The sequence below is a fragment of the Podarcis vaucheri genome, assembly GCF_965113315.1.
Source record: "Podarcis vaucheri genome assembly, chromosome: 6".
NCBI lineage: Eukaryota > Metazoa > Chordata > Lepidosauria > Squamata > Lacertidae > Podarcis > Podarcis vaucheri.
Window position 1 is genome coordinate 77,422,145 of NC_138764.1, and position 26,244 is coordinate 77,448,388.

The 26,244-nt window shown below is 43.3% G+C and overlaps 1 protein-coding gene across 4 annotated transcripts in view; it reads left to right on the forward strand.

The window, feature by feature from the left end:
* Positions 1 to 1,035: 1,035 nt before the first annotated feature.
* CBFA2T2 (CBFA2/RUNX1 partner transcriptional co-repressor 2) overlaps positions 1,036 to 26,244 on the forward strand; it is a 70,065-nt gene continuing 44,856 nt past the window's right edge. For 2 of the 4 annotated variants that reach the window (XM_082226088.1, XM_082226089.1), the window contains exon 1: positions 1,036 to 1,186. In XM_082226088.1, coding sequence (XP_082082214.1) covers positions 1,159 to 1,186 — 28 coding nt within the window. In that variant the 5' untranslated portion in view covers positions 1,036 to 1,158. Of the gene's footprint in view, positions 1,187 to 25,423; positions 25,709 to 26,244 lie in introns of those variants that run through there. The other 2 variants (XM_082226090.1, XM_082226091.1) reach the window with 2 other exon arrangements.

A 26,244-nucleotide genomic window follows, 5' to 3' on the forward strand; every position in this document is an offset into this window, starting at 1 on the left:
ACTGTACATACACAGATAACACTCGACGAAGTGGGCTTATGCCATAAGAAAACGTTAGGTCTTTAAGGTGCCATACAAGGCTCTTGGTAATTTTACCTGGACTAACAGGGCTGCTACCCACCACACATTAATATTATTTATCAATTATTATTATTTTCATCTGAGGATCACAGGGTGTTTTACAATGTAAAAACACAAAAATACAGTCATACCTCAGGTTACAGACGCTTCAGGTTGCGGTTTTTTGGGATATGGACTGCCGAAACCTGGAAGTACCGGAATGGGTTACTTCCGGGTTTCGGCGGTCGCGCATGCGCAAAGCACTAAATTGCGCTTTGCGAATGCGCAGAAGTGCCAAATCGCAACCCGTGTGTGTGCAGACACACCACTGCGGGTTGCGAACATGCATCCCGCACGGATCACGTTTGCAACTTGGGTGTCCACTGTACATACCACAGGAACAAACAAAACAACATTCTCCCTATAGCTTAATAGGCCATGGATTGTTTAATTAGCCAAAGGCCTGGGAGAAGAGGAATGCTTTTGCCTAGCGCCTAAATATATGCAACTAAGGGGCTAGGTGAGCCTTCCTGGGGAGAGCCTTCCACAAGCAGTGAGCCACCACAGAAAAGACCCCGTTCTCATGTTGCCACCCTCTGGACCTCTCATGGAGCGGGCACAAGAAGAAGGGCCTCAGATGATGAAATGGTCGGTTTTATTTGGGATGCTTTTTTTTAGCGATTGCTAGCAGCAGCAGCAGCAGCCGATTTCGTCTATCCAGTGGGGCTTACTTCCGAGTAAGCATGCCTCGGATCGCGCTGTAAAACTCCGGCTGTTACTCGGGGGTAAGCCCCAGTGAAAACTCCCCTAAAGAAGGGAAGGGTGGTGCCGATGCGGCGTCTGCAGCGCACATGGCCCGCCGCCTCAGGCCGCCCGCCCCCCCCGCTCCTCCCCCCTCCAAGGCAGCCCTCCTCCCCTTCGGTTCCTACGGAGGGAGGAGCCGCGTGACGTCACGGCAGGGGCGGGGCCGAAGCGGAAGGGCCTAGCGCGGCGCTGGCCGCCCTCGCCGCCTCCCCGGCTGCGCTCCCGTCGTGGCCGCGCCGCCTTCGTCGCCCCGAGTAGCACGGAACAAAGGGAAGGAGCCGCTCCGGCTGCGCGATGGTGGGCATCCCGGGAACCTCCCAGTGTAAGGCGCGCCTCTTCTTCCCCATTCCGGGGGTTAGCGGGCCCCTCCGGCTCGAGCGAGCGAGCGCCGTCCCACCCGGGAGAGCTGCCCGCGGGGCCCCGGGCGGGAAGGGAAGGAGGACTTCGAGGGATGGGGCGCTTTCCTATTGCAGTTCCGTTATGTCCTTCCCCTTTCTCCTTCTCCCAAACTCCTTTCTTGCAAGCGCTTCCTCTACCCCTCGCACACTCTTCTCCCGTTCCCAAGTCAGATCCTCCTCGCCTTCCCCTTCCTTATCACGCTTTTCCAGGAGGCTCCTTTGCTTCCCATCTGTGGTTCCTCTTCCTCCCCATTTCTTACTCCGTGGGCTTCTTATCTCCTGCAAGGTCTCGGGATGCTTTTTTTCTCCACCACTCCCGTTGTATTTAACCTGGGGCCTCTTATGCTTCTCTTATTCGCATTTCGCTTATTTTTCTTAATTTCATGTACGGTACTGATCGTTTGATTGGGATATAGAAGTGGCGCTTTCTGGAGGAGACCTTTAATTTCTTTCCATTTCCCTCTCTCACTCTCTCTCTGTGCATCTTTGTGTGTGTGGTGTCCGCTCGTTCCATAATAGGGGTGGTGGTAAGGTTAAAATAAAAGTTATGTTTTTGAGAAATCTTAACCATTCCCCACGCCCCTGACTCTTAAAGACTAGTAAAGCTGCCCCTTAGTACTTTGTCTGCAATTTAAAGGATTGTTGATGAATTTTTCTTTTTTACTATGAGTGCATCCCAGAATTAGAAAACTGGCTTGTAGTGGTGTTCTAATAGCTCTGTATTCAGTGGAACAATGTGTGCAGACCCAGCCGATGCAAAGTAGTTAACTAAAGTAATCATGGTAGCATAAGTGGGTAGAATCTGCATGTTTTTACAAATGTATCCTTAGTATACAGAAATTGCATATGTGCTTTGGGGGAAGAAAAAGTATATTCATCACTGTACTGCCTGGCTTAATATAGGCTGTAGAATGGCTTTGCGATAGAAGTCATTAGACAAAAGTAAAGTGTTAGATGTTGGATGTGGGACACATACAAGAAATGTGTTCTGCTTACAGTGCAATTTACACTGTAAACCTCACTATCTCATGTTATGGGTTAGGCCAAGGCTCTGATTTTTAAAGTTTGAATGTCAGGGATGTGGAACCTCTGGTCCTCCAGCAGTTGATGGACTCCTAGTCCCAGTCCCATCAGCCCTAGCCAGCTTAACCAATGGTCAGGGATGATGGGAGTTGTGTCTATGAGATGTCAGGGGTGCAGCTGACCCCCTAGATAAAGTAAAACAGTAGAAATACTTAACTGACCAATTCACATCTGTTTTGCCCCCTCCAACAAAAATCCTGGCTATGCCCATGGTTGTGTCCCTTCAGGTGATGCTGGGCTACAGCTTCCCCATTGCTGATGTATATGGTTACATTAAATATTTTTTAGTGGCTCTCTGTGTATATGAGTGAGTATGTGTGAGTTTGCACTACTGAGGAACCGAAGAAGGTCAGTGAATGAGCAGTTGTGGAGAACAGGCAGGTAGGAAGAATACTCCTTGGTTTGGAAGGAGCATGCATGTTGTTCAATGTTTGAAGGCCCATGTGTAGAATTGGGGGCTATACATCAATATGTTTTGGGCCTTCCTCTTGATCCTTTATCTTTGTCCCCTACAGGAAATTGCTGAACTAGAATTTCTCAGTAAACATGAAGCTGTTTGCTTAGGTCTCAAGTCAAATGAGTGCTTTTATTTCTCCCACTACAGGTGCTAATAAGCATAACAAATCTAGGATGATCACCTGTTATGACTTTGAAATAGTAGCTGTTCATATCTTGTATGCCAGGGTTAGAGTCCATGCTAGACTTTCAGGATCTACTTTGGCTTTTTTTTTTTTACCAGAACTGTAAGATCCACCAGGTAGACCAGGTGCAAAATAGTGGTTTGGGCAGGCAAACATGCTCTTAAGAATGAAGGAATAGGGTGACTCTGAACACAAGCTCAGCCTGTGAATTCACTCCTGCTTTTCCCCAAGTGTTATCTCTTTCAGCAATTTTTTAAATAGATTTTTTTAAGTTTTAGTTTGTTAGTTTTTGTTAGACCATTGGAGTCAGAAATCCTTCCCTGTCTACTGTAAATTGCCCAGAGATTTGCCAGTACATCGACCCCAGTTCTCCACGAACTCCTCTTGTATACATTTAAAGTTGCATAAAATTGTCATAAACCCTCATGCACACACACTATCTGACAGTTGATGGTAACACTTCACACATCTGAGGAATGAGCTCTAGTCCATGCAAGTTTATGCCACAGTAAATCTGTTTGCCTTTAAGGGTACAGCTATACTCTTTGTTTTTGCTACAGTAGACTTAACACAGCTACCCCTCTGGAAGTTCTTAGACACATTCCTAAGCGCTGCTTTCTGCAATGCATTTTCAGTTCAGTCAAGTCACATCTGTTTCTCACTACCTTGCCTGTTCTGTCCCAACATCCACAAAAACATTCCCATTTCTGTTGTGGCTTGCTTCACCATAGTGTTTTTCTTTGTCCAGTATTCTGATCCATATGTTTTAAAATAGCCCCCCCCCCTGCCCCCATGCTATGCAGGAGAAATGTGTGCAAAGAGAATTCAGAGAATGGTAGTAAAAGACGAAGTGTGAGAGATCCAACCATCTCTTTTTATCAGCAAATTTTCTTTTCAGGTTTGTGGGTGCTTCTATTATCATCCTAGTGAATTCATTTCACTTAAGGTGTGCACAAATACATTTGATGTTACTCTGTAACCCTCTTGTCACGCTTTTTGCGCCACGGCTGCATTTTCTATATTCGTGTGCTTTCCACATGAATTCTAACAGTTTTATTTCTTGTTAAAAAACTGTTCTCTCCCCTTTCATAAGTGAGTGGCTTGAGGCTCTCAGAGGTCTGATTATGCGCCAGTTTCTCTGTGGCATAGAGGTCTGGCTATTCTCTGGTGTTTTGTTTCTGTTGGAAACAAGATAGTGAACTTAAACTGTGGGTTTGATCCAGCCCTTCCTTTTGACTAGCAGATGGCTCCAAGTCTTCTTTGATAACCCCAGAAATATCTTCTGCAAGGACCATAGCCTAGTTTACTTTCTTAACCAACATATTAAAAAGTGTATTTGCAAATGGTTCTAAGATGTTGGTGGTGGTGATGATTATAATAATGTTTAAAAATGTCGCAACCCCCTGAGTTGTTGCCAGTGTGGAGCTCTATTTCTCTGTGTCATCTGTGTTGGGTGAGGCTAGGCACATCCCTGATTACTGCTTGGACACATTGGTAGGCTGGATGAGGGCCAATAAACCAATGACAAGTCAATGGTTCTGTGGTTGAGGGCTTCATAAACCTGGCCAGAGGTTTTTCAACCTTTTTGGCTCCCTTGACCAACTACATTCTTTCTGCGGCACCCCTGTGGGACTCAGGAGCCCAATTATGTCACCCCTTGCCTGCAGAGCTGGCAACCTCTCACCCTTTTTCGAACACCCTCCCTTCCCTCAGCCTCCCCTCTGCTTGGGAGTCCTCTGAGCAGCTGCAGCTGTTGCCCCTGTCTCTGAGCTGCCCCTCTGCCCCAAAGAGAGTTGCCTCCTGACACTGCCCCACAGGGGCCTGGGCAGCGCCCCTGGCCAGCCCATGAGGCACCATTTGCCTGGGGTGCAACAAACAGCTGTGCAAGCCTTTGGGAGGCAGAGATGCAAGAGGGTATCAGGAGGGAGGGAAGGAAAGAGGGGCAGAGGCACACTGGTTGAAAACCACTGACATAGGCTGTTCTACATGAGGTTGCACTGCCTCTGAAGTGGCAGGTGCATAGTTTGGGAGTACTCCTAGATCAAGCAGTATTACTGGAGGTTGAAGTGGCCTCTGTGGCTAGGAGCATCTTTTGGGATAACAGTTTTGCTAACCATGATCAGTAAGGTGAAGGTACCTCTGACCATTAGGTCCAGTTGCAGACGACTCTGGAGTTGCGACGCTCAACTCGCTCTGTAGGCCGAGGGAGCCTGTGTTTGTCCTCAGACAGCTTCCAGGTCATGTTGCCAGCATGACTGAGCCGCTTCTGGCGAACCAGAGCAGCGCACGGAAACGCTGTTTATCTTCCCGTCGGAGCGGTACCTATTTATCTACTTGCACTTTGACATGCTTTGGAACTGCTAGGTGGGCAGGAGCTGGGACTGAACAGCAGGAGCTCACCCCGTCGCGGGGGTCCGAACCGCCAGCCTTCCGATCGGCAAGCCCTAGGCTCTGGTTTAGACCACAGCTCCACCCGCGCCCCTTGATCAGTAAGGTTTGCACATTGTATCTGTGCAATGTCTTTCTTCCTGCCCCTTTCTCCTCCTCTTCAAATGGGCTGTGCTGCTTTGAGGAATGGGAAGAAGAAAAACCAGTGAATCTTACTGGACTGTAATGCAGCAAAGGACATCTTTTTTGCGTTGTGTTTTTCTGCTGAGGAAAAGGAAGCAATGTGTTGTTTATTTATTTACATTTATATACCACCTTTATCTTCCAAGGATCTCAAGGTGGTATACATGATTCTTCTCCTCCCCATATCATCCTCACAACAATCCTGTGAGGGAGGTTAGGCTAAGAGACTGTGACTGGTCCAAGGTCTCCCAGGTCAAAGTCCAGTACTCTAACGATTATGCCACACTGAACCCTGAACTGAACAGAAGTTGGGAGGTAGGTTAAGCTAAGAGACAGTAAACTTACCCAAAGCTATCTAATGGGCTTCAAAGCAGTGTGGGAATTGGAAATTCAGTTTCCTCTATCGAAACTCAACATTCTATCCTCCTCATCATACTGGCTTATTTATGAGCCTTTTTCTGATGACTTATTACATTGTATTTTGGAAGAGATATGGAAATGTATTGTCCTCCCTTAAGAATGTGGGAGTAAGTTTGGAAGAACAAAGTAAATTACATTCTCTTAGGAGATCTGCTTCTTGATTACAATGAATCCTTATGCACTTGAAAAGATAATGCCTCTGGGCACAGAATACTGTCCTTTGTAAAATATTCAGAGGAATATAGAGGAAGTTGAAATGTGTCTCACTTTGTGATGGTTGTGCTGATTGTAGAAACAGAATCATAGACTTAAAGAGTTGGAAGGGTCATCTAGGTCAGACTCAACCCCCTACAATGCAGGAATCTCAACGAACCTGCCTATCCCTTGAATAACAATTTGTGGTTTAGATGCAGGACCATCATTAGGATCTAACTGTGTTCTTTATTGAAGGAGATTGGCTACTTAAGCACAATAACTTTTTTAAAAGGTGTTGCAAGTTCCTTAAGTGGCATGCTGAGTTCAGGATTACACCTTTCTTGGGTGGGATGGAGTGGGGAGGGGGATGATGACCATCTCCAGGGTTGGGAAACTGTGGTGCTAATTGCGAAAAGCCCCTGAATTTCAGTGGGTCTACTCTGAGTAAACCTTAGTTGGATAGAACCCATATTGTTGAATTAGTTATAAGAAAAGCCATTTGATTTCTTCTGCTTTTCGGCTGTCTTGTTCTTTTAATCCGCACTCCAAAAACTGTGAAGGCTGTCAACTCTTTATAACAGAAGGTTTAAGTCCTATGAGTAACAAAGAGCTTTCCATTTAGCACTTAGGCTAAATGTTGCTTACCTCTTGGTAGCCATTTTTCTAAACCAAAAAATAACTTTTTCTGGAAGGATCTTTATTCCAAACTGTGATCATTTTGGTCAGTGCAATCTCATTTTAAGTATATATAAGGTTTAGCCAAAGTTATAATTCTAACTCCAGAAATGCAGTGAGTGTACATTATAAGTAGGGATGTTACTTCAACTTTTAAGATCTAATAGAGTCAATACATTGAGTTCATGCAGTTCAGCTGCTTGACCTGCCGATATTGGTTCTGCGCTAAGATAAACCTATTGACTTTAACGTTTTGTTGGTATTGATAAGGTGTGGAAAAGAGGATGATTAAACCTGGCTTATAGGTTCAAAGAGCCAAAATATCAATTTTTACAAAGGTCTTGTCTTCTGTAGAAAGGAGCAGCAATCTGTACTAGATTAATATTCTTTAGATCCAAGAATATTCTTCTTCTTGAAGGAACAGGACTCTCTGATCTAGCAATGGTTCCCCAGCTATGACCGCTCCTGGACACAGAAGATCTGGCCACAAGTTAGTCATCCTCTTGTAACATCCCAACTGCATAGCTGGCAATGTTTTCCTTTTTTTAAGGGAAATTCCCTTCTTCGGAATAGGATTCCTCACAAGAAAAGTGAAAAGTTGACAGCTATGTCCATCTGGGTTATTGCAATGTGTTATATATAAGGCTCCCTCTCAAACTTTGGAAGCTTCAGTTAGTGCAGAAAGCAGCCACCCAAGTTTTGACTGGCACTACATGCTTGGCTCACATCTAGCCTGTTTACAAAGAATTTCACTGACTGCCCATTTGTTGCTGGTCCCAGTTCAAAGCCTGGTGCTTAACTATAAAGGCCTAAATGGCTTGGGACCATAGTACAGTGGTACCTCAGGTTACATATGCTTCAGGTTACAGACTCCGCTAACCCAGAAATAGTACCTCGGGTTAAGAACTTTGCTTCAGGATGAGAACAGAAATTGTGCTCCGGTGGCGTGGCAGCAGCAGGAGGCCTCATGCGTTCCAGAGGTCTGTTCTTAACTTTAAGCTGTTCTTAACCTGAGATACCACTTTAGCTAATGGGGCCTCCTTTCTGTTCTCATCCTGGGGAAAAGTTCTTAACCCGAGGTACTATTTCTGGGCTAGCAGAGTCTGTAACCTGAATCGTATGTAACCAGAGGTACCACTGTACTTGAAGGAGCAATTCCTTCCATACCAACCCTCCTGCATACTAAGGTCGTTGACCAGTAACTTTGGCCCCATCTGTACTATACATTTAAAGCAGGATCATACTAATTTCAACAGTTCCGGCTTCCCTGAAAGTATCGTGGCAACTGTGCAGTTTGTTAAGGGTGCTGAGAGTTGTTAAGAGACCCCTCTTCCCCTCGCAGAACGTCAGTTTCCAGAGTTTCCTGAGAAGAGGGATTGATTGATAAACCACTCTGGGAATTGTAGCTCTGTAAAAGAAATAAGAATTGCCTACCAGCTCTCAACACCCTTAATAAACTAAAGTTCCCAGGATTCTTGGGGGAGGGGGAAGACATGACTGTTTTAAGTGATATGAATACTGCTTTAAATGTATAGTACAGATGGGGCCTTTCTCTATATAAACATCTCTGCTGGAGATGAGGCTTGCATAAAAAGGGGCTCTTTTGGTAGTGGTGTGTCCTCCATGGAATTAAGTATGTGCAGAACCACATTGCTATCTTTTAGGTGTTGGGTACCCACTTTTTATTATTCATGCGAGCATTTAAAAACATTTCCACTATTTTAGTTTTTTTAGTACTTTTGTAATAACCTCCCCCCTGCTACTTCTGGCAAACTGTCTTGAAATATGTAGCATTTCTTTTTATTCAATTTGTATACTGCCCTGTCTCTGGTAACAATTTCTTGTTCATTGCAATAACCCTGGTCGGTTGCCATTATTCTCCTTGGAAATTGCAAACTGCATTGGGCAGGTTTGGGTTTTACAGTACTTCTAAAATACTTAATTGATTTCAAGCAGTATAAAATAATAGCAGACGCAAGGTGGTGGTGGGAGATTATTTGCCTAGGCTTCCTACTAAAAGTTGATTCAGGGAGGTACAGAAAGGAGCAAGTGAATCATCTAGTCCAACCCCCTGCAATGTAGGAATCTCAGCTAAAGCATCCATGATGATGAACAGTTGCTCTGACTTTGGGTCTTGGCACTCCACCTACTGCCATCATAATATTATCTTACTGGGTGTTGGATCTGAAATCTAACTGGCAGATTAAAATGTTAGTATTTTCCATTTCTCCACTGATCCTTTAAGAAGTAGCTAGCTTGAGTAAATGTTTTGCATGCTTTACTGAGCTGAAATGTTTCATCTGAAATACAGTGGAGAAAGCCTCCTGGCACTCTAAATGCCAAGTTACAATGTCAGCAGAGCCGTCTTAATGTTGGGCTTTATTGGACAATATATGTTCACTCGATATCATCAGTGTGTTCTTCTGCTTCCTTGCTTACTTCGTTTCTCTATGGCTTACTGCAAACATGAATGAATAGTCTCCCAGGGAGGAGGTGATGGCCGCTTTGCTCCTCCCTGGTGATCCTGCTGCCCTGGACTAAGCCTTTTGGAGCAAGCAGAACATGAGCTTAATCATCTTCTCCCAGTTTCATCTCCCAGCAACTGGTATGCTGAGATGTAATGCCTCACACCCCTGATACTGGAGGTAATATATAGCCACAAATGACAAGTGGCTATTGATAGACAAATTCATGGAGGATAAAGCTAATTCCTTTTGAAAACTGTCCAAGTTGGCAGCTATCACTGTATCTTGTGGTAGCAAATTCCACACTTTATTGAACCTCATCAAGGCTGTAGACTAGCTCCTGGCTGGCAGACTTTTCACAAACCCCATGGAAGCTGCATTAGGTTTGCCACAGGAAGCGTGAGAGATAATTATTCTCCCCCTTCCTTCCTTTTCTGTCACACTTGGAAAGGTAACGGTACCCATTTCATCCCCCCCCTTGTCTCTTAAGCCATTTCCATGTGTGTCTCTGGGCTTTGGGGCCTAAAGGGTCTTGCCTCACCTCTTTTAATCCTAGAGCAGACCATAATACTCTCCAGGGTGCAGAACTGAGCTTTATCTGGTGACATCACTGGCTTTTCTGGCATTCCAAAAACCGAAACAGTAACTTGTGCTAAGCTTGTTTTATCTCTGGCCATGTTTTTTTGATTAAAGACAAAGCTCAGTAAATATTTTTTAAATGATTGAATTTTGAAACTATGGAAAACACATGTTGGTAGTCGGACATGCTGAACGCCATGTGTGATCAGCCCCATGCCCTCTTTGTGAGCTTAGGAGTGTGAATGTAGATCTGAGAGCTGTGGGTGACAGGTTTATCTGGAATGATTGGCAAGGATTTTTAAAGCAAGAGGGGATTTACTTACTTATGCACCCTCCCCTCCTTTCCTCTTCCCCTCCTTTCCTCTTATTCTCAGAAAAAGGAAATTGGGATCACATTAAAGGCCTAATTGGTTTGGCTCCAGCAAATAGCTCAGCGGCTGCCAAACAGTTAATTTATTGTGTGAGAGTTTGGCCATGTGTTGAACAGCAAATTTGTCCTGAGCAAAAAAGATCTTTGTACACTGTACATGTATTCATTCAACAGACCCCCTTTTTACAAGTGGACTGTTGCACAGGCCACAAGGGAAATGTAAAAGACAATACCTGGGCCTGTTTTACATAATGCTTAGAATCTGACAAAACCCAGTCTTTCAATCTTCAGCAAGGCTTGTTTGAGACAGTGGGCAAGTAGTCACGGTCTTCTTGAGCCCTGGGCTCCTTAGAAATATACCCTTTTCAAACAGGTCAAAGAGATGGTAATTCTATCCAACTAGCTTAGAGAGAAGATTTATGCTGCTGAACCATTTATAGGTTGCTTGTTCTTTGGAGCAAATTCTGATTCTGACATGGATTTTGACTGAAATTCACTGGGGGAAATAATATATCTATGCTGAAAACAACAGGATTCTCCAGGCTGTCACCTCATGGCAGAGCCAGGTGGAGAGATCCTCTACCCAGCTCCTGCTGGGCATTTTCTCTCTCTCAGAGTTTGGAGGAAGGGCGAATTGGAATGCACTCTTATCTGGCTGGCTTCCTGCATAACTGTGCTTTGTTCTTGCCAGCCATCCTGTACTTGTGATGGACTGGTCGTGGTGTTGGTGTGTGCTAATGTTAGGTTGCAAGCATGAGTTGTGTTCTGTTGCATCTATTCTCAGTGTCTGATGCCACAGAATTTTGGAAGAAAGGCTCAAAATTTCGCAATTGCTCTAATTCATGAAACCCCTATATACATAAAATGTAATTTTTTTTAGCTTAGTTTTCAGCATTAAAACACAGCCATCTGAAAATATATTTATTTCTCGTTTGCCTGTGGATTGGATATTGTGTTGTGGAAATATTTCGAAAGTGCTAAATTATGTCTGAGATGTAATTTATGGTTTTTCACTGGTGAACAGCTAACATTATGTTACAAGGCTGCTTCCAGAAAAACTGAAACGGTATCTTTGCTTCTGAGCTCTATAGCATTTGTGTGTCAATGGCCATTTACCCTTGACTTGGCACAACTTTTTAAAGATCAGTGATCTGAATGTTCTCAGCATTATATGAGTTCTTTAAAGCCCACGAAAAAGGCACTTGTGGCTATGGCGAATAGGAACTAGGATTTGCAACTGTGTGGCAGGGTATTTGACAAACTATAGTTGCATCTGCGTCATAGCACTGCTAGGGTGTGTCATGAATTTGTTTGATACTCAGACTCAGTGGGATTGCTTAGCAGATGTAGGTCTGCCTACTTTCAACGGAAATTGTGTACTGCCCATTGTGTGTGGTGTGGCACTTCAGATTGTTTGGAGCAGCTTCTATGCGATTCCCAGATGGTCTCTGTCTTAGCAACTCTCAGAGCCAGGCTTGTATAGCATGGGTAGGCAAACTAAGGCCCGGGGGCCGGATGTGGCCCAATCGCCTTCTAAATCCAGCCCATGGATGGTCCGGGAATCAGAGTGTTTTTACATCAGCATGTTTGAACTCTTTTGTTGGAATTCTAGTCATCTTAAGTTGAGCCGCTGAGGCAAAATAAGCCCCTAAGACTTATATCTAATGAAGCCTTGATTTTTGTTCAAGTCTAGTATTTTGTTCAAGTCTGCTGAATCTGGAAGTCCCAGTGTTCTTACGAAATCATTAAAACGTTCCTCCCCTCCCCTGTTTCCTCTGGAGGTGCTGTTACATTAGCATTAATGTAGCTGAATGCTAATGTGGCTGGATGCTAACCATCTTTTGTGGGGAACTGTAGGGAGGAAGATGAGATCAAGCTGTTGAACTTCTTTGTAGGCAGGCAGATTTTGCTGGAGGCCACCTGGGGCTGCCACATGTTCTTCTGACACACAGGCTGACACACTCAGCATGCGCCAGTTTTTAAGTTTGCAGCAACGCCATGCAGAAGTCATTTCTTTGTCCAGAAAGGCTGAGAGTGTTTTGAGGCAAGCAAACTGATGATCAGCAGCATTTACACATAACAGTCCTCTCCAAACTTCCTCCTTTGGTTCTACTCCAGAGCTAAATGCAATTAATTTCAATTAATTAAAAGGTTTTAATGTTCATGGCTGAAGAGGGGGAAAAACAACTTGTGTGGTCAGAGAGCAACCAGGTATAATGCTTCTACACCTGTGAATCTTTGAGAGTTGCTTCTTAACTGGATTTTTTACTGTGACAAGTTATATTCTCGAAGTCAGGAATTTCTTCAGATTCTTTCCCCCATGCTCTTGAAAAGAAGGTGATATACGACCAAAAAAACCCCCCAACATTGAACAGAAACAACTGCCTTGGTAAGTAATAAAATGAAAGCAATAAAGTAAAAACAGGATTTTAAAAAAGATGCTAGAAACCTGTCTCCTCTTGCCAGTTGTGTTTTCTGGCCCAGATGTTAAGCATCCCAGTTGCTTAACTTTGGAGAAAGGAAGTGACATGCATCAAGCTTGTTAATGGCAATGCCAGCAGTGTTCATGCCCCTGCTTCCCTTTCTACCAGAGCACTGTTGTAGATATGGCTCCCTTTAGGGTACAATGCTTTTTAATTAGTGCCTCTGCCGCTGTAATGCATTAATGAATCAATTGATAAGTTGTTGCAATTGATCGACTAATTCCTCTCCCCCCAGCTGTATTTAAACTGCATTTTTGACAAGAAATGGAAAAAAAAGCTTGACTAATTATTTGCAAACGCTAAATGGCTTATAGGAGATTAGGAATGGCATATGGAGCCTTTCACTTGGAGGTCACTGGATCAGCTGCAGCCCAGGTTGGCATTGATGAAGTTATTACCATCTGACAGCTGTTTACTGGCCTGTGTGAAATGAATGGCTGGTTTTAGTCTATTTCCTATCGGACAGGTGTCCCTGCCACAGTTGGTCCCCCTTCTTGGCAGTCTCTGCAGTGATACCAGGGATGATTAGGCTGCTCAAGCTGGGCACTCCTTGGGCTCCTTGAGGCAGAACGCTCCAACTGTATTACTGGTGCCATCTGAGGCGTCGCAGTGCTAGACTGTGCTATGCTCCGTTTTGTGCTGTCAGAGAGCAGTGTGGGCCTTGCACACTTTTGTAAAAGACTGAGGATAGGTAGAAATAGGCAGTGAAACGGCATGCCACGAGTGCAAAATCGCTCGGAAGTCAAGTAACTTTATCCTCAAAAGTGCATAAGCTTCTTGGTCACTGTGGGTCTTCGAGTGCTCAAGAGGTTCCTTCTCCCATGCTCAGAGTCAGTAATCTCCAGACCGTTGGACGGCTGGCTGGTAGAGGATACAATGTGAGCTGCAAGACGAGTCTTTTTCACAGCCTCCACTGTCACATGGTAGGGACGATTACCGGTATATGTTCTTACCAATGTTCAAAGCAAGACTTGTGCCTCTTGTGCTCCTGTCTTGACCCAGCCAAGGAGCTTCTCAGGCTCCAAAATGCCAGAGAGGACACTCAGGAGCTCATGCAGAGTGCCATTGCCTGGTCGTTATCAGAGGCAGCAAGGTGGGGATCTTATTACCCTGATACTCCAATTTTTGCACTTGTTGCCTATGAGATACCTGGATGGTGGCATGCAAAAGGGCATTTTTGGTACCGGCCACCAGATATGGAAGGGATGCGGGTGGCGCTGTGGGTTAAACCACAGAGCCTAGGACTTGCCGATCAGAAGGTCAGCGGTTCAAATCCCCGCGACGGGGTGAGTTCCCATTGCTCGGTCCCAGCTCCTGCCAACCTAGCAGTTCGAAAGCATGTCAAAGTGCATGTAGATAAATAGGTACTGCGCTGGCGGGAAGGTAAACGGCATTTGCGTGTGCTGCTCTGGTTCTCCAGAAGTGGTTCAGTCATGCTGGCCACATGACCCGGAAGCTGTATGCCGGCTCCCTCAGCCAATAAAGGGAGATGAGCGCTGCAACCCCAGAGTCGGCCATGACTGGACCTAATGGTCAGGGGTCCCTTTACCTTTACTTTACCAGATATGGAACTCTCCCATTTTTTTCCTTCAGCTGTTTTAAAACTTACTGTAAACACTTCTTATTCTGCTATGACTTTGGGCTGCACAATTCCCCCATGCTCATTCTGTTGCTTGTTATGATTACTTTGCATATCAGTGGATTTGATTGTTTTTATAATTTGCATCGTTAGGTGGCCTGTATTCCCATGGGGAGGATAGGAAGGATATAAATTTGTGGAAATAAATAGAAATATCATTGATTAAGTCAACCTGTCTCTCAAAAGCAGCTTACCCAATATAATTAAAAGGCTGGTATGAATGAGGAAATGCTGCTGTAAACACTGAAGGTGAGAGAAGGTGCAGGAGCACTTTTTAAAAAAAGGCTATCTAGGAAATACTGCCACAAAGTTGCCTGGGTCACAAATGGTCTTCAAGTTGCCATGGGTCTGAGTTGTGGTTATATTGTATGGTTTTACATTCCATAGAGGCTTGTCATTTGAAAGTTGTTTTGTGCTAGAAATGCTAGTTTCTAGTTTGTTTGATATGTATTTAGACCTGCTGTTTGTTTCAAAAATATAGAAGTGCTGTAGTTTGTTTTGCAGGTATCTGCATCACTGCTGCAACAGAATTGTTGTGTTCTGTCAACAGATAACATTCATTTATATATATATTTTAAATAATATATATATATATATATGAGAGAAAGATTGAAAGAGTTATTGGAACAGGATGGTGTAAGGAAAGTCAACATGAAGTTACTGACACCTACTTCCTATGGGGAAAGGAAAGAGAATGGCTGCAGAGGAAAAGCGAGACTGCAGACAAGAGTGGCTGATCCCCAGATCTATAAACAGAAGGGAGAGGTGGAATAAGGGCAAAGAAGGAAGGACGAAATGCACGTTAGTTTACATTGAACTAAGCTAATGGATGGTGATGGTGCCAAAACCTCCCAATAAATTGCACATTAATTAATATCTCCTGTGCCAGCCACGCAGTCTGGAAGAGATCCTGTAATTCTCCTTTTGACCTCTGCTCCCTTCTCCCCTGGCCATTCTGGCTTTTGATTGGTTTCCTGTCTTAAGTGAAAACCACAACCTTTCAGGCCTCCTCTAAGGCAGAATGAAAGGCACATGGTGGTGGTGTAAGAGGAGCCCCTCGCAGTCCTCTGCGCTTGGGTGGGCGTGCTGGTCCTTCGTAAACTAATAGCTCCCAGCACTGTTGCTGAATCAGACTTCCTGGAGCCACGAGTGGAGAGCTTGGAATGCCAGGCCAGGCAGAAAAAGGTCTGTCTTTTTTCCTCCCCTGGCCATATTCATTCTCTCTCTCTATATATATATATATGCACACATATTTGGAGATACTGTACAAATTGGAAGGTTGTGATCAGTGAAAGGATGAGAGGGAAGCATTCCAGTATTGAACCTGCAAATTAATTGTTTTTTTGTTTGAATAATACAGTATTGGCTGCAAGGAGGATCACTATGTAAATTGTTGGAAGAGCCCCTTAAAACCGATACTAACACATAACAGTTTAATCCTGTACTTAAAGTCCTTTAAAATTCAATGGGGCTTCATCCTGGGTAAGTCAGTATAGGGTTGCATCCTAAGTTGGTTTTTGTTTAAATATAAATACAGGATCTGCTTAACAAAAGCACTGATCAAGATGTAATTCAACAGCAGTCTTCTGGCACCTTAGAAATTAGCAAATTCATTATGGTGTAGTAAGCTTTCTTGAACAGCACTGCATGCATGAGGCGGTACCCTGAATACACAATTTGGGTTGTTTTTCCTAGTGGTGGGGGGGAGAAGAGAGAGCTACCTTTATCTTTACTTTCCTTATTTCATTTTCTCTGGACTTTTTCTATCTATCATTCCCACCTCCCTACAACCATGCATATGTGTGCTTGCCACTAGATAACACTTCATGTTTCCGATGAAGTTGATTATACAGTGGTACCTCTGGTTATGAACTTCATTTGTTCTGGAGGTCCGTTCTTAACCTGAGGTACCACTTTAGCTTAATGGGGCATCCCGCTGCTGCCACGCCACTGCCACACGATTTCTGTTCTCGTCCTGAGATAAAGTTCTTAACCCGAGGTAGTACTTCCGGGTTAGCGGATTCTGTAACCCAAGGTGTTTGTAACCCAAGGTACCACTGTAGTCCACAAAAGCTTATGCTGCAATAAATTTGTAGGTCTCCTGGAGGCAAAACAGTAAGGACTAAGCACGTTTACTTATTTGTACCAGTACACATTCTGATTCTCTTCTGCATTACAGCTCACGTGAAGACCATCTGCATACCTCAAAAATAATGTAAGGGAACCTTAGGCGTTATTTTTAATGTGTGTGAAAAATGTATTTAGGTTTAAAGCTAAAAATCTGGAGATTCGCAGCAAGGTTTTTGTGTTGCTAGTAGTGAAGGGAGCTTGAAACTAGAATTTTATAATTCGTACATTCAAAACACCTACTTCAAGCCCTCCAGTTGTCATTGGACTCTAATTCTAGGAGTCCAGTGGTGAGAGTTCAGAGGCGTTGTAGTGCCACCAACATCTGATTCTTCACTCCTCTCCTATCTTGTTCAGACAGCTATTCAGCCAAAGACTTTTTGTTGCCTTGTTTTGTAGTTCCACAAAGGTATGAACTCCCTATTGTCATGCATAACAAATTGCTGCATTGGAGTAATTAACCTCAGAAGCATCTTTCTCACTACTAACATCCTCTCCCAAGTAAGGTCTTAAGCTGTTCGTCTGATCACTCCACCCCCCCCCCCGCTTGATTTAGGCACAGGTGGGACTGAAGTTTGGAACTTACCATAGTTAAACAAAACTCTAATATTACATTTCCCTGTTATTTTTGTTTGTTTAACAAAATTTACACACCACTTCATTGTAGCAAAACCTCTCAACAGTTTACAAGATATTTATAAATTACGATTCTATCATCGTAGTTAAAAAGATTTATACATAACTAAAAGTAACAGCAGAAAAGGGCAAAATATGTCAGTGTTTGAATGTTGTCTAAATAAAGTTTGGCAGCAAAATATAAGGTTGCCTAAATGAAGAGTGTTTTAAGCTTACACTGAAAAGGGTTGTAGAAGATAGGTTATTCATATATCTACATGAATATGCATACAGGTCTGATGAAATGAACTTTCTTGCTGTGAGCTCATCAAAAGAGGCCCTGTTTTATCTCCCTTGGATTGTCTGAAATAGAGTACCGTATTTTTCGCTCTATAACACGCACCTGACCATAACACGCACATCGTTTTTAGAGGAGGAAAACAAGGGAAAAAATATTCTGAATGAAACAGTGGACGTATCATTTTTGTGCTTCATGCTGTGGCCACAGACATGTGATCTGATGGTGAATTTGGGGTGACCCAATGCAAAAATCCTGAGAATCCCTGTGGATCCATGCTTTGTAACCACGTTTTTGCACCATTGCAGCCCCAGGCAACAGTGGGTGCGTGATTTTTTTTTTGGGGGGGGGGCAGGCTGTAGCCATGGACATGCTATGTGATCTGATGGTGAATTTTGGCTGACCCAATGCAAAGATCCTGAGGATCCATGTGGATCCATGCTTTGTAACCACATTTTAAGTGGGGAGGGAAGGAAAAACACAGAAGGCTAAGAATGCAGGAGAGGGCTATAAAGTGAGGAAAGGAAGGCAAAAGTTTCCCCCCACCCACCCACACAAGCCAGCCACTGTTTAAGGATTTCATCCTTTTAAATGGAAGAAAGCATATTTGAATGCTGTGTGTCTCCAAAAACAAAAAGCAGGAAGTCAAATCAGAATTTTAAGCCGAACCTGTAATCTCTCTTCCCTTCACAAACATTGTTCCTTCCGGAGCAGGGACAGGATAGAGCGACGCTCTGCTTTCCTCTCTACTTGCCTGGAGGGGAGGGGCTTTCCCTGCTCTTTGTTCCGTTTGAGCAAACACAGCAACGAAACAGAGAGGGCGGGCAGTAAGACCCTGAGGCAGAATGCAGGAAAGCAGCCACTTCCTGTCTCACGGAGCTCCCTTCTCCCTGAAGCGCGGTTTGATTTTTGCCTTATTTTTCGGCTCCAGAGACCACACATTCGCTGCATAACACGCACAGACATTTCCCCTTCCTTTTTAGGAGAAAAAATCTGCGTGTTATAGAGCGAAAAATACGGTAAATGTCCTTGGAAGTTGAAGCCTTTTTGATAGTGGCACCTAGGCTCTGCAAAGCCTCCTTTTGTGGAGCCGTTTGGTTCCCTCTGTGCTAAGTTTTAGACATTACTGCTATTTCAGAGGATGTTTAGGATCAGTGATTTATATTCAGTTTCAGCCATGTTTGGCGTAGACTTGTAATTGTTGCGCGTGACAAGATAGGCCCATCAATTTCAGTCGGTTTACTCTGAGTAAAACTTAGTTGGATACAACCCAATACTGTATTTATTTAATGTGTGGTTAGTTTTACAGGTCATCAGTTTTTTTGTTTTTGCTTTTTCTGCTGTTGTATTGTTGGCTGGCTTATTTATTTTTTAATTGGTGACAATATTTTTTTCCTTGGGGATCCTTATTGGACAGAAGAGTAGAACATAAATATCTAATTCAGGTTGCAATTTTTAATATTTCTCCTTTTCAAGTAATAGTTCAGGAGGTGGCTGCTTTCTTCCCTCATATCCTGCAGCTGACACGATTCTCTGGCAGTATCGAGGTTTGAGAGTAATTAATTTGTTTGCTGAAACTTCAAGTGTAAACTGATCCCAGCTTAATTGATGGTATCCAATATCCTAAGCAGTATGACAGACCATTTCCAAATTAAAACTGTTCAAATGTTGAACCAATGCCTGGAGGTGTGAGACAGACATGTTGGAGGCAGTCAGATTCTAGAATAGGGTTCCAAACTGCTTCTTTCAAGGGGAGCACTTTCTTCTTTTCTATTATTATTATTTTATTCCCATTTCACAGTTCTGATTGCAGCGAGAGGGGTCAGTTGGCATTCATTCATTAGACCTTATTTGGCCTTCGGTAGCTGATATAAGTAAAAAAAACCTGCTCCTTTTCCCTTATGGGGTACCCAAGAGCCCATATAGAGTCCTTTTGTAGGTTCTCTATCAGTAGGAGAAAATAGCAGAGACCAACCAGAGAATATTGAGAAGCAAAGCAGCTACTGAGCCTGATCTTTATTAACTGTTGCAGCAGGTTGCTCCCCCACATGCAGGAGAGAGGAGGAGGACCCAGAGCCATGCGTGCAAGCCCTTATATAAATTGCCCACCCTGGAGTCCAAGACCACCCCCGGAACCATCATACATCACAGAAGGGGTGTAGCCCAAGACCACCCCCCAGATACATCATACCCACATCACAGAAAAGGTGGTCTACAACAGAAATCTGAGTGTGTTGTTTATCTCCTGTCTGGCAGCTTACCTGATTGCATTATCTGGATTTTTGGCCACTCTTGTTAATGTAACTACAGTGGTACCTCGGGTTACATACGCTTCAGGTTACACACTCCGCTAACCCAGAAATAATGCTTCAGGTTAAGAACTTTGCTTCAGGATGAGAACAGAAATCGTGTTCCGGCGGCGTGGCGGCAGCAGGAGGCCCCATTAGCTAAAGTGGGGCTTCAGGTTAAGAACAGTTTCAGGTTAAGAACGGACCTCCGGAACGAATTAAGTACTTAACCCGAGGTACCACTGTACTTAATTCCTGAATCTAGGTCACAGGTCAGAGGCTCGCACTCTGTTCATATCTTGAATGTTCCCTTAAGACAGGATTTGTGAGGAAAGAGACAATGGGGAGGTTTCCCACTTTGACCTTGCAGAGAAATATTTGAGGTCAATTTGTTCAGGACCTAATCTGTGGGGTTTCAGACATGTGGTTTATATATACAGTTATGAACATTTAATTTTTTAATATATGACCTTAAAATTCTTATAACAGTAGCCCTACCAAATCTTAACTGAAATGTAGAGTGGGGTGGCAATTCAGGAGTTTTGTTCAGAAGCAGTGAAATTGCTTTCTGAACACAAGCGCTTTATTTGTAGAACTCTTACTGCAAGATGGTCCCAGCTATTGCACAGAGCACAAGTCTTTTTGAAGAGGTCAGTTTGTGTAGCAAATTATACTTTAGGTGCTGGATCAGGGTCAGAAGTGTAAAAATGCCCCCTCAGCATTTGATTTATGTTGTTTAAATACTCACAAAAGTTATAAAGGAGAGACCTACTTGAGCTTATGCTATGAGGAGAGGAGTGGCTATCTTACCACAGCAAAATTGACCCTGCATCCCTAAATCAGATCGCTTAAGAAACAGTCTGACAGCAGCTTGTTGTAAAAGTGTTGAGAGTATTCAGTTACATTGCACACTGTCTGAGTCCGTTAAAATCAATGGGGCATGGATTTCATTGCATGCTTACTTGAAGTTAGGATATACTCTCCAGTAATTGCATAGGGCTGCAGCCTTTTTTCCTCTTAACTGCTGCTGTGCTGGTATTAACATATTAATAGCATGCTGACTCATGCATACTGAGTAATTATACCTGTACAGGTCTTCTGATCTGAGGCATTCGTACTGAATAGAAGTTATTTCCCCAGGCAGAAAATACTTCTGGTCTTTCACAGGGAACCATTTGTGGGCAGTGTTTTCTATTTGTGGGCAGAAAGTGAGGAGAAGCTATCCCTTACATGACCTTACACCAGACCTTCCTGTGTTTGCAGGGTTTCACTATCACAATGAGGCTTCTAAACATGTTTACCCAGTGCTCTTAAAACTCTCCTTCACACCCCCTCTCTCAACACAGGAAGGTCTGAAGTGCAACTAGAATGGCCAGGGTCTCTGGAGATGGGGTTTGCATGCTTGCCCCATTGTGTTTGCCCGAAGAGGACTAATGATTCTTGCATTCCAAAGAAAGAGGGCAATAAAGGTATATTTAAAGCTCATCAGCCAGGAAGGTGGTCTCTATCACTTCCCTACTGGAGTGGCATGGATCCTAATAAATGCCTTAAGTACATCAATGGCACACCAATGTTGCCTCTGCACTGGGTCATCTTGTGCTTTAGCTTTAAAAAAGAGTGAGAGGGAGATGCGGCAGGGAGGGGTGAAAGGAAGTGGGTACCATTTATCTCATGATATGGAAAGTCCTGTAGACCCCACAGCCTGTTTATAGCATGGGAGGGCAAAGGACAAGCCCATGCTAGGCAAAGTGCTGGGAAGAGGTCCAATGAGTGTTTGCTATTGCATTCCTAAATAATCTCCATGCCAGGGGCAGCATTTTGATAAATGCTAATAGTTAGAGACCTCTTTCCAGGGTAAAAGCTAGCAACAAAAGGGGAAGGGTTGTATGACAACATCACAGTTAACAAAAGTCAGCACAAGTTCAACTTCTGTGGAAATGGTGGAAATGGCTTGTGATAGGTACAGAAATTCTGGCTTAAAACTCGGAAACCACATCAAGGATGCAGATATGAATAGTCTTCTGTGCTCAAAACTTTGGTTTTCCTAGCTTGTTGCATGGAAATTTCTTACATGAAGAAAATAAAGCAGCTTCAAAGCATTTTCCCGGTCATCGCAGGCAGTATTATTTCTTTCCACTGAGCTGTTGCTGTCTGGGTTGCAAAATCCTGGCATTGGCTGCTGCTCCTCCAAGTTGGTTTGCTGCCTCGTTTTTCCCCCTGTCAAAAACTTGCTGTGTTAGAAAGTTCATATGCCGAATGCCCAAAATCTGTTTCCTCTGTGGGAGGTTTGCTGATGAGGATAACCGTTTAGGACTGAATCGGACCAATCTCAAGCTTGTAGGATCTACCTTTTGTTTTTCAAACTAGAACTCTCGGATCAGCCAATTGGAAGTGGTACCAAAAATGGCAGCTGGAGAGGGGAGGAAGAGCTGATTACAATGGATTTCCTGTACTTTGTAGACCATAAATTGGGGAAACCTTGCTATAACAAGTACAAATTCATTTCTGAGTTGCTGCAGAAATCTTAACATCAGACCTAAAAGGGCACCAGAAGAACATAAAGATGTGATCACAGGTAACCTACCAAGTAATAATTACTATTTTATAGATGAAGAACATTGATGCTAGTGCAACTAAGCAATGCCATACACCAGCGCTCCAGAAAACTGCTGGAGTCCAACCCCCATCAGTCCCAACAAGCAAGGCAAGTACCCAGGGCTTATAGGAATTATAGTCCAACAACATCTGAAGGAGCCACAGGCTCCCCTTCTTGCCACACACTAAGGACATTTATTCACTAAAAGAGCCTGTGGTAATCAAGTAAGTGTGAATCCTTGAAGGGAAGGGTAAACTCACACAATTGTTTCTGAAGGCTGTTTCAGATGTTACTCAGGTATGCCACCTTCACAACTTGGAGCTGTGGCCGCTACCAGCTGCACTATGAGTGTACCTGCAAGACGCATGTATTTGCCAGTGTGTGCTCAAATTAAAACATCTAGTAATTTATAGGTTCGTTTGAAAAAAGGAGTATGTGAAGCAGCCCAAAGAATCAGCTATCATGAAGGAGACGAGCCCATCACATTTTGACGGGCGCATGAACATTGCTCACGAACCCTCAAAAGCTGCCTGACAGGCAGAAATTCAACAGATGCAAGTGCTTTATTACAGCTGTATGTTGATGGAAGCAACTGTTGGATGGGGGTAGCTACTTAAGCTATTTAATAAGGAGCAATATACCGTAATTCCCAGTTTGCTTGAATAATCCAACCAATAGATTCTTAGTGTGTTGCAGCTTCATATTTTTTCATATATGTGTAAGAATATAATACTTGTGTCAGAAAAAGAGTGCATCTTTCTTCTTGTATGAGCAATTTTCCTGAAAAAAATGTATTAAATATTCACATGCAGTTCACGACAGCTATAACTAATGTCTGCTTTTTGACTTAGAATATGCTCTTAATCATTTTTCTCACACAGTATTCTTAACAGCACTGAAAGTAATTTATCAGGGAATACTATGATCTCTGATCTAAGATCTTTTTTTAAAAAGGCCTGTGAGTGCTAGTGCCCATGTCTCCTATGAAGCCTCATTGATTACACTGGTGTGTGAATGCAGATAACAGAATGTAGGATTTCAGCCCCATGCCATGTATATTGGGATCTCTAGAAATCTGGAGAACTTGGGGATATTGCTACCTTGTTGGGAGTTTTTCACTTCCTGCTTGTCCACAGGGTTTTTAAGCACTCTGGTTTAGCTTTTGGAAATCTCTTCAGCACTCAGTAGAATGATTTTGACTCTGAGAATTTTAAACACCTACTTTTTAAGCATTGGCATACATCTTTAAAAATATGGAGGCCAAATCATTCTCATTCATGACACATTTTCTGCAACAGTTCAAGAACCACAGCAATATGTACTAGGCAATTAATTGAAGGCTTTTCTGAGGCTGCCATCTGAAGCACACTTGCATAACTTAAAAAGCCATGTGACGTCTTACTGGCTTCCCCCCTCCTTTGATCATTTCTTCCATCTTGTGAGAATTCTTGCCTTATAAACATGCACTTCCTGTGTTGGGGATTCGAGATCTAGTTTAGCACTCCTGTAACATCAGAAACCTATCATTCTCCCCCCCCCCCCGCGCTGCTGCTTTCTAATTGCTAACACATGCCACATTTTGTATTGTTGCAGACCCTGTGGCCAAGATAGGAGAGACACTTTATAGGTTTTATTCTACAGATAAAACTTAATAAAATAGTAATAATAAAAAATAGGGAAGTTTTACATGCTGTTGGAAAGCTTCAGAAAATGTGCTAATTTATCAAACAATTTCTCCAAATTCAGTTTAAAAATAAATGAATCAAAACTGAAAGTTAAGATGAAGCTTTTGATGAACACTTCAGTAGTCCGGTGAGAGGTTTGGATGATAACCAGATTGGTCTATATTACAACAACGGCAACAACAGCAACAAGTCTTGTGGTAGCTTTAGAGATTTAGCATAAGATGATGGCATAAGCTTTCAACAGACAGGGCCTATTTTGTCAGATTCCTGAAATAATTGCCCAAGTTAGAAGCCCCCTTTGTACCCCACCTATACTAAACACATTCAGTTGAATGATGGGGAACTGTGATTAATGCAGATTTCTTGATGTGTGGGGAGGACTGTAAGGACTCACACTTATAATCTTCCTTTATATATTCCCACTTGGAAAGTCATACTTTCCCACTGTGCTGTCATACTTTCCCACAGATTGTTTAAGGAACACCTGAAGGGGGGTAAAATTAATATGTTCTGATTACTTAAGGCTGGGCAGCAACCTGTGGGCAGCATTCTGTGCCAGTTGAAATTTCAGAATACTATATGCAGCAGCCCCACATAGAGTGCATTATGATAATTAAGCGCAGAGTTAACTAGGGCATGAAAGAAGGAGGCAAGGTCTGATTTATTCAGAAAAGGGTATTTTTGGCAAAATTAAGGGGGAAGACTTTTTAATTTTTTAACATTGGAATTTGCACAATGTAGGGATTGGGAGTGGCTTTTGCACTGCTAAAAGGTATTGTCCCTCTCTAGATGTTTGATTACACTACTTCATGGCCATTAATCACAAGTGGCCTCTGCCGGGTGCAGGTCATACAAGCGCAGTGATGGGGATCCATATTTACTTGATTGGCTTTTTGTATTCGTTTGTGCTCTGCATAGTAATGTGGCGTAAATCCTACTCCTTGCATTCATTGGACCCCACTTAGCAAAAACAACAACCGTGTGTTCTCTTGCTACCCATTGAGATGACCAGCCCATTTGTCCCAAGGAAGCTTATGACATGGTATATTAGTCTGTCCAGTGTGCATGTTTCATAAAAGGCAAGAAGAGCTGGAGGAGGATAAAGATGAGGCTTTTGACATGGTCAGTCCCGCTGGACATGCAGTGCTATCGCCGTTGCCGTTACTCACCAGGGTTGATCTTGGATAGTTTTAGCACAGCGCTGTCTCCCCCCTCCCCCTGATTTGGCTATAAACAAATTACAAGTCTTTAACATATTAATGTCAGACTTAATGTGAAAGCCACCAGTAGGTGTATACTTAAGTGACATCAGCTGGCAGAGAGTCCTGGTAACAGAGAGCAAGTGACAGGGAGGCGGGCGGGGGGGGGGACTAGAGAGAGAGAGACGAGTGTGAGAGCAAGAGCGAGAGAGCGCATATCTGGGTATTCTGGCAAGGTAAAGAGCTGGTCTGTTTGGCAGGACCTTCCCATCTGGGATCCATCTGTGTTTCTCTGGAATCAGACAGGCGGCTCCAGTCAGTGAGAAATCGCAGATGTGAGGAAGCTGACACATGTCCAGCTAATGAAAAGAGAAGGAAGGTTTGTCACAGACTCCGCTTGAAGATTAGGAGCTGCAAAAGAAGACCCATTTTTATTTATATTTTAAAGAAATCGGGTGTCTTTTGGACAGCAGCCTGGTTGTTGTTGTTGTTGTTGTTTGGCCTTTGGGTGCATACGGTAAGTGAGCTCCTCTAAATAATACTCATTTTAAAGAAGGCTGTTCTGATGTCAGTTTTACTGGTGTTTTTTAAAAAAGCTGTTTTGTGGCCTAAATTGCACCAGAAGCACAATTTTATTCATTAGGTTGGTGCCTGTGTGTGTGTGTGTGTGCGCGCGTGCATGCAAGAGAAAATGTTAACAGATGCAGTACTTTGCTACAGCTCCCTCCCCGCTCCCTAACCAACCCTCAGTTTGACTGCAGTGCCTCTGCTGTGTCAAAACTTCATTAGATGAGCAGATTTGCTACATAGATTTTCGTAGCTGAGAGAAATAGCAGTGCAAATGCCGTATCTTTCTTTTGTCATGAGGAAACATTATTTCTTAGGAAGGATGCTAGCTTTCAGTAATTCATAGTGTAATGGGATGTTTTTTAAAATAAATATATATATGATGCCATAGACTTTACACTACAATAATTTTTTTTTAAATATTTGCATAAAAATGACAGTCATGCAGTAATGGGATAAACTCAAGCAGTGAATTCCAGTTTTCAT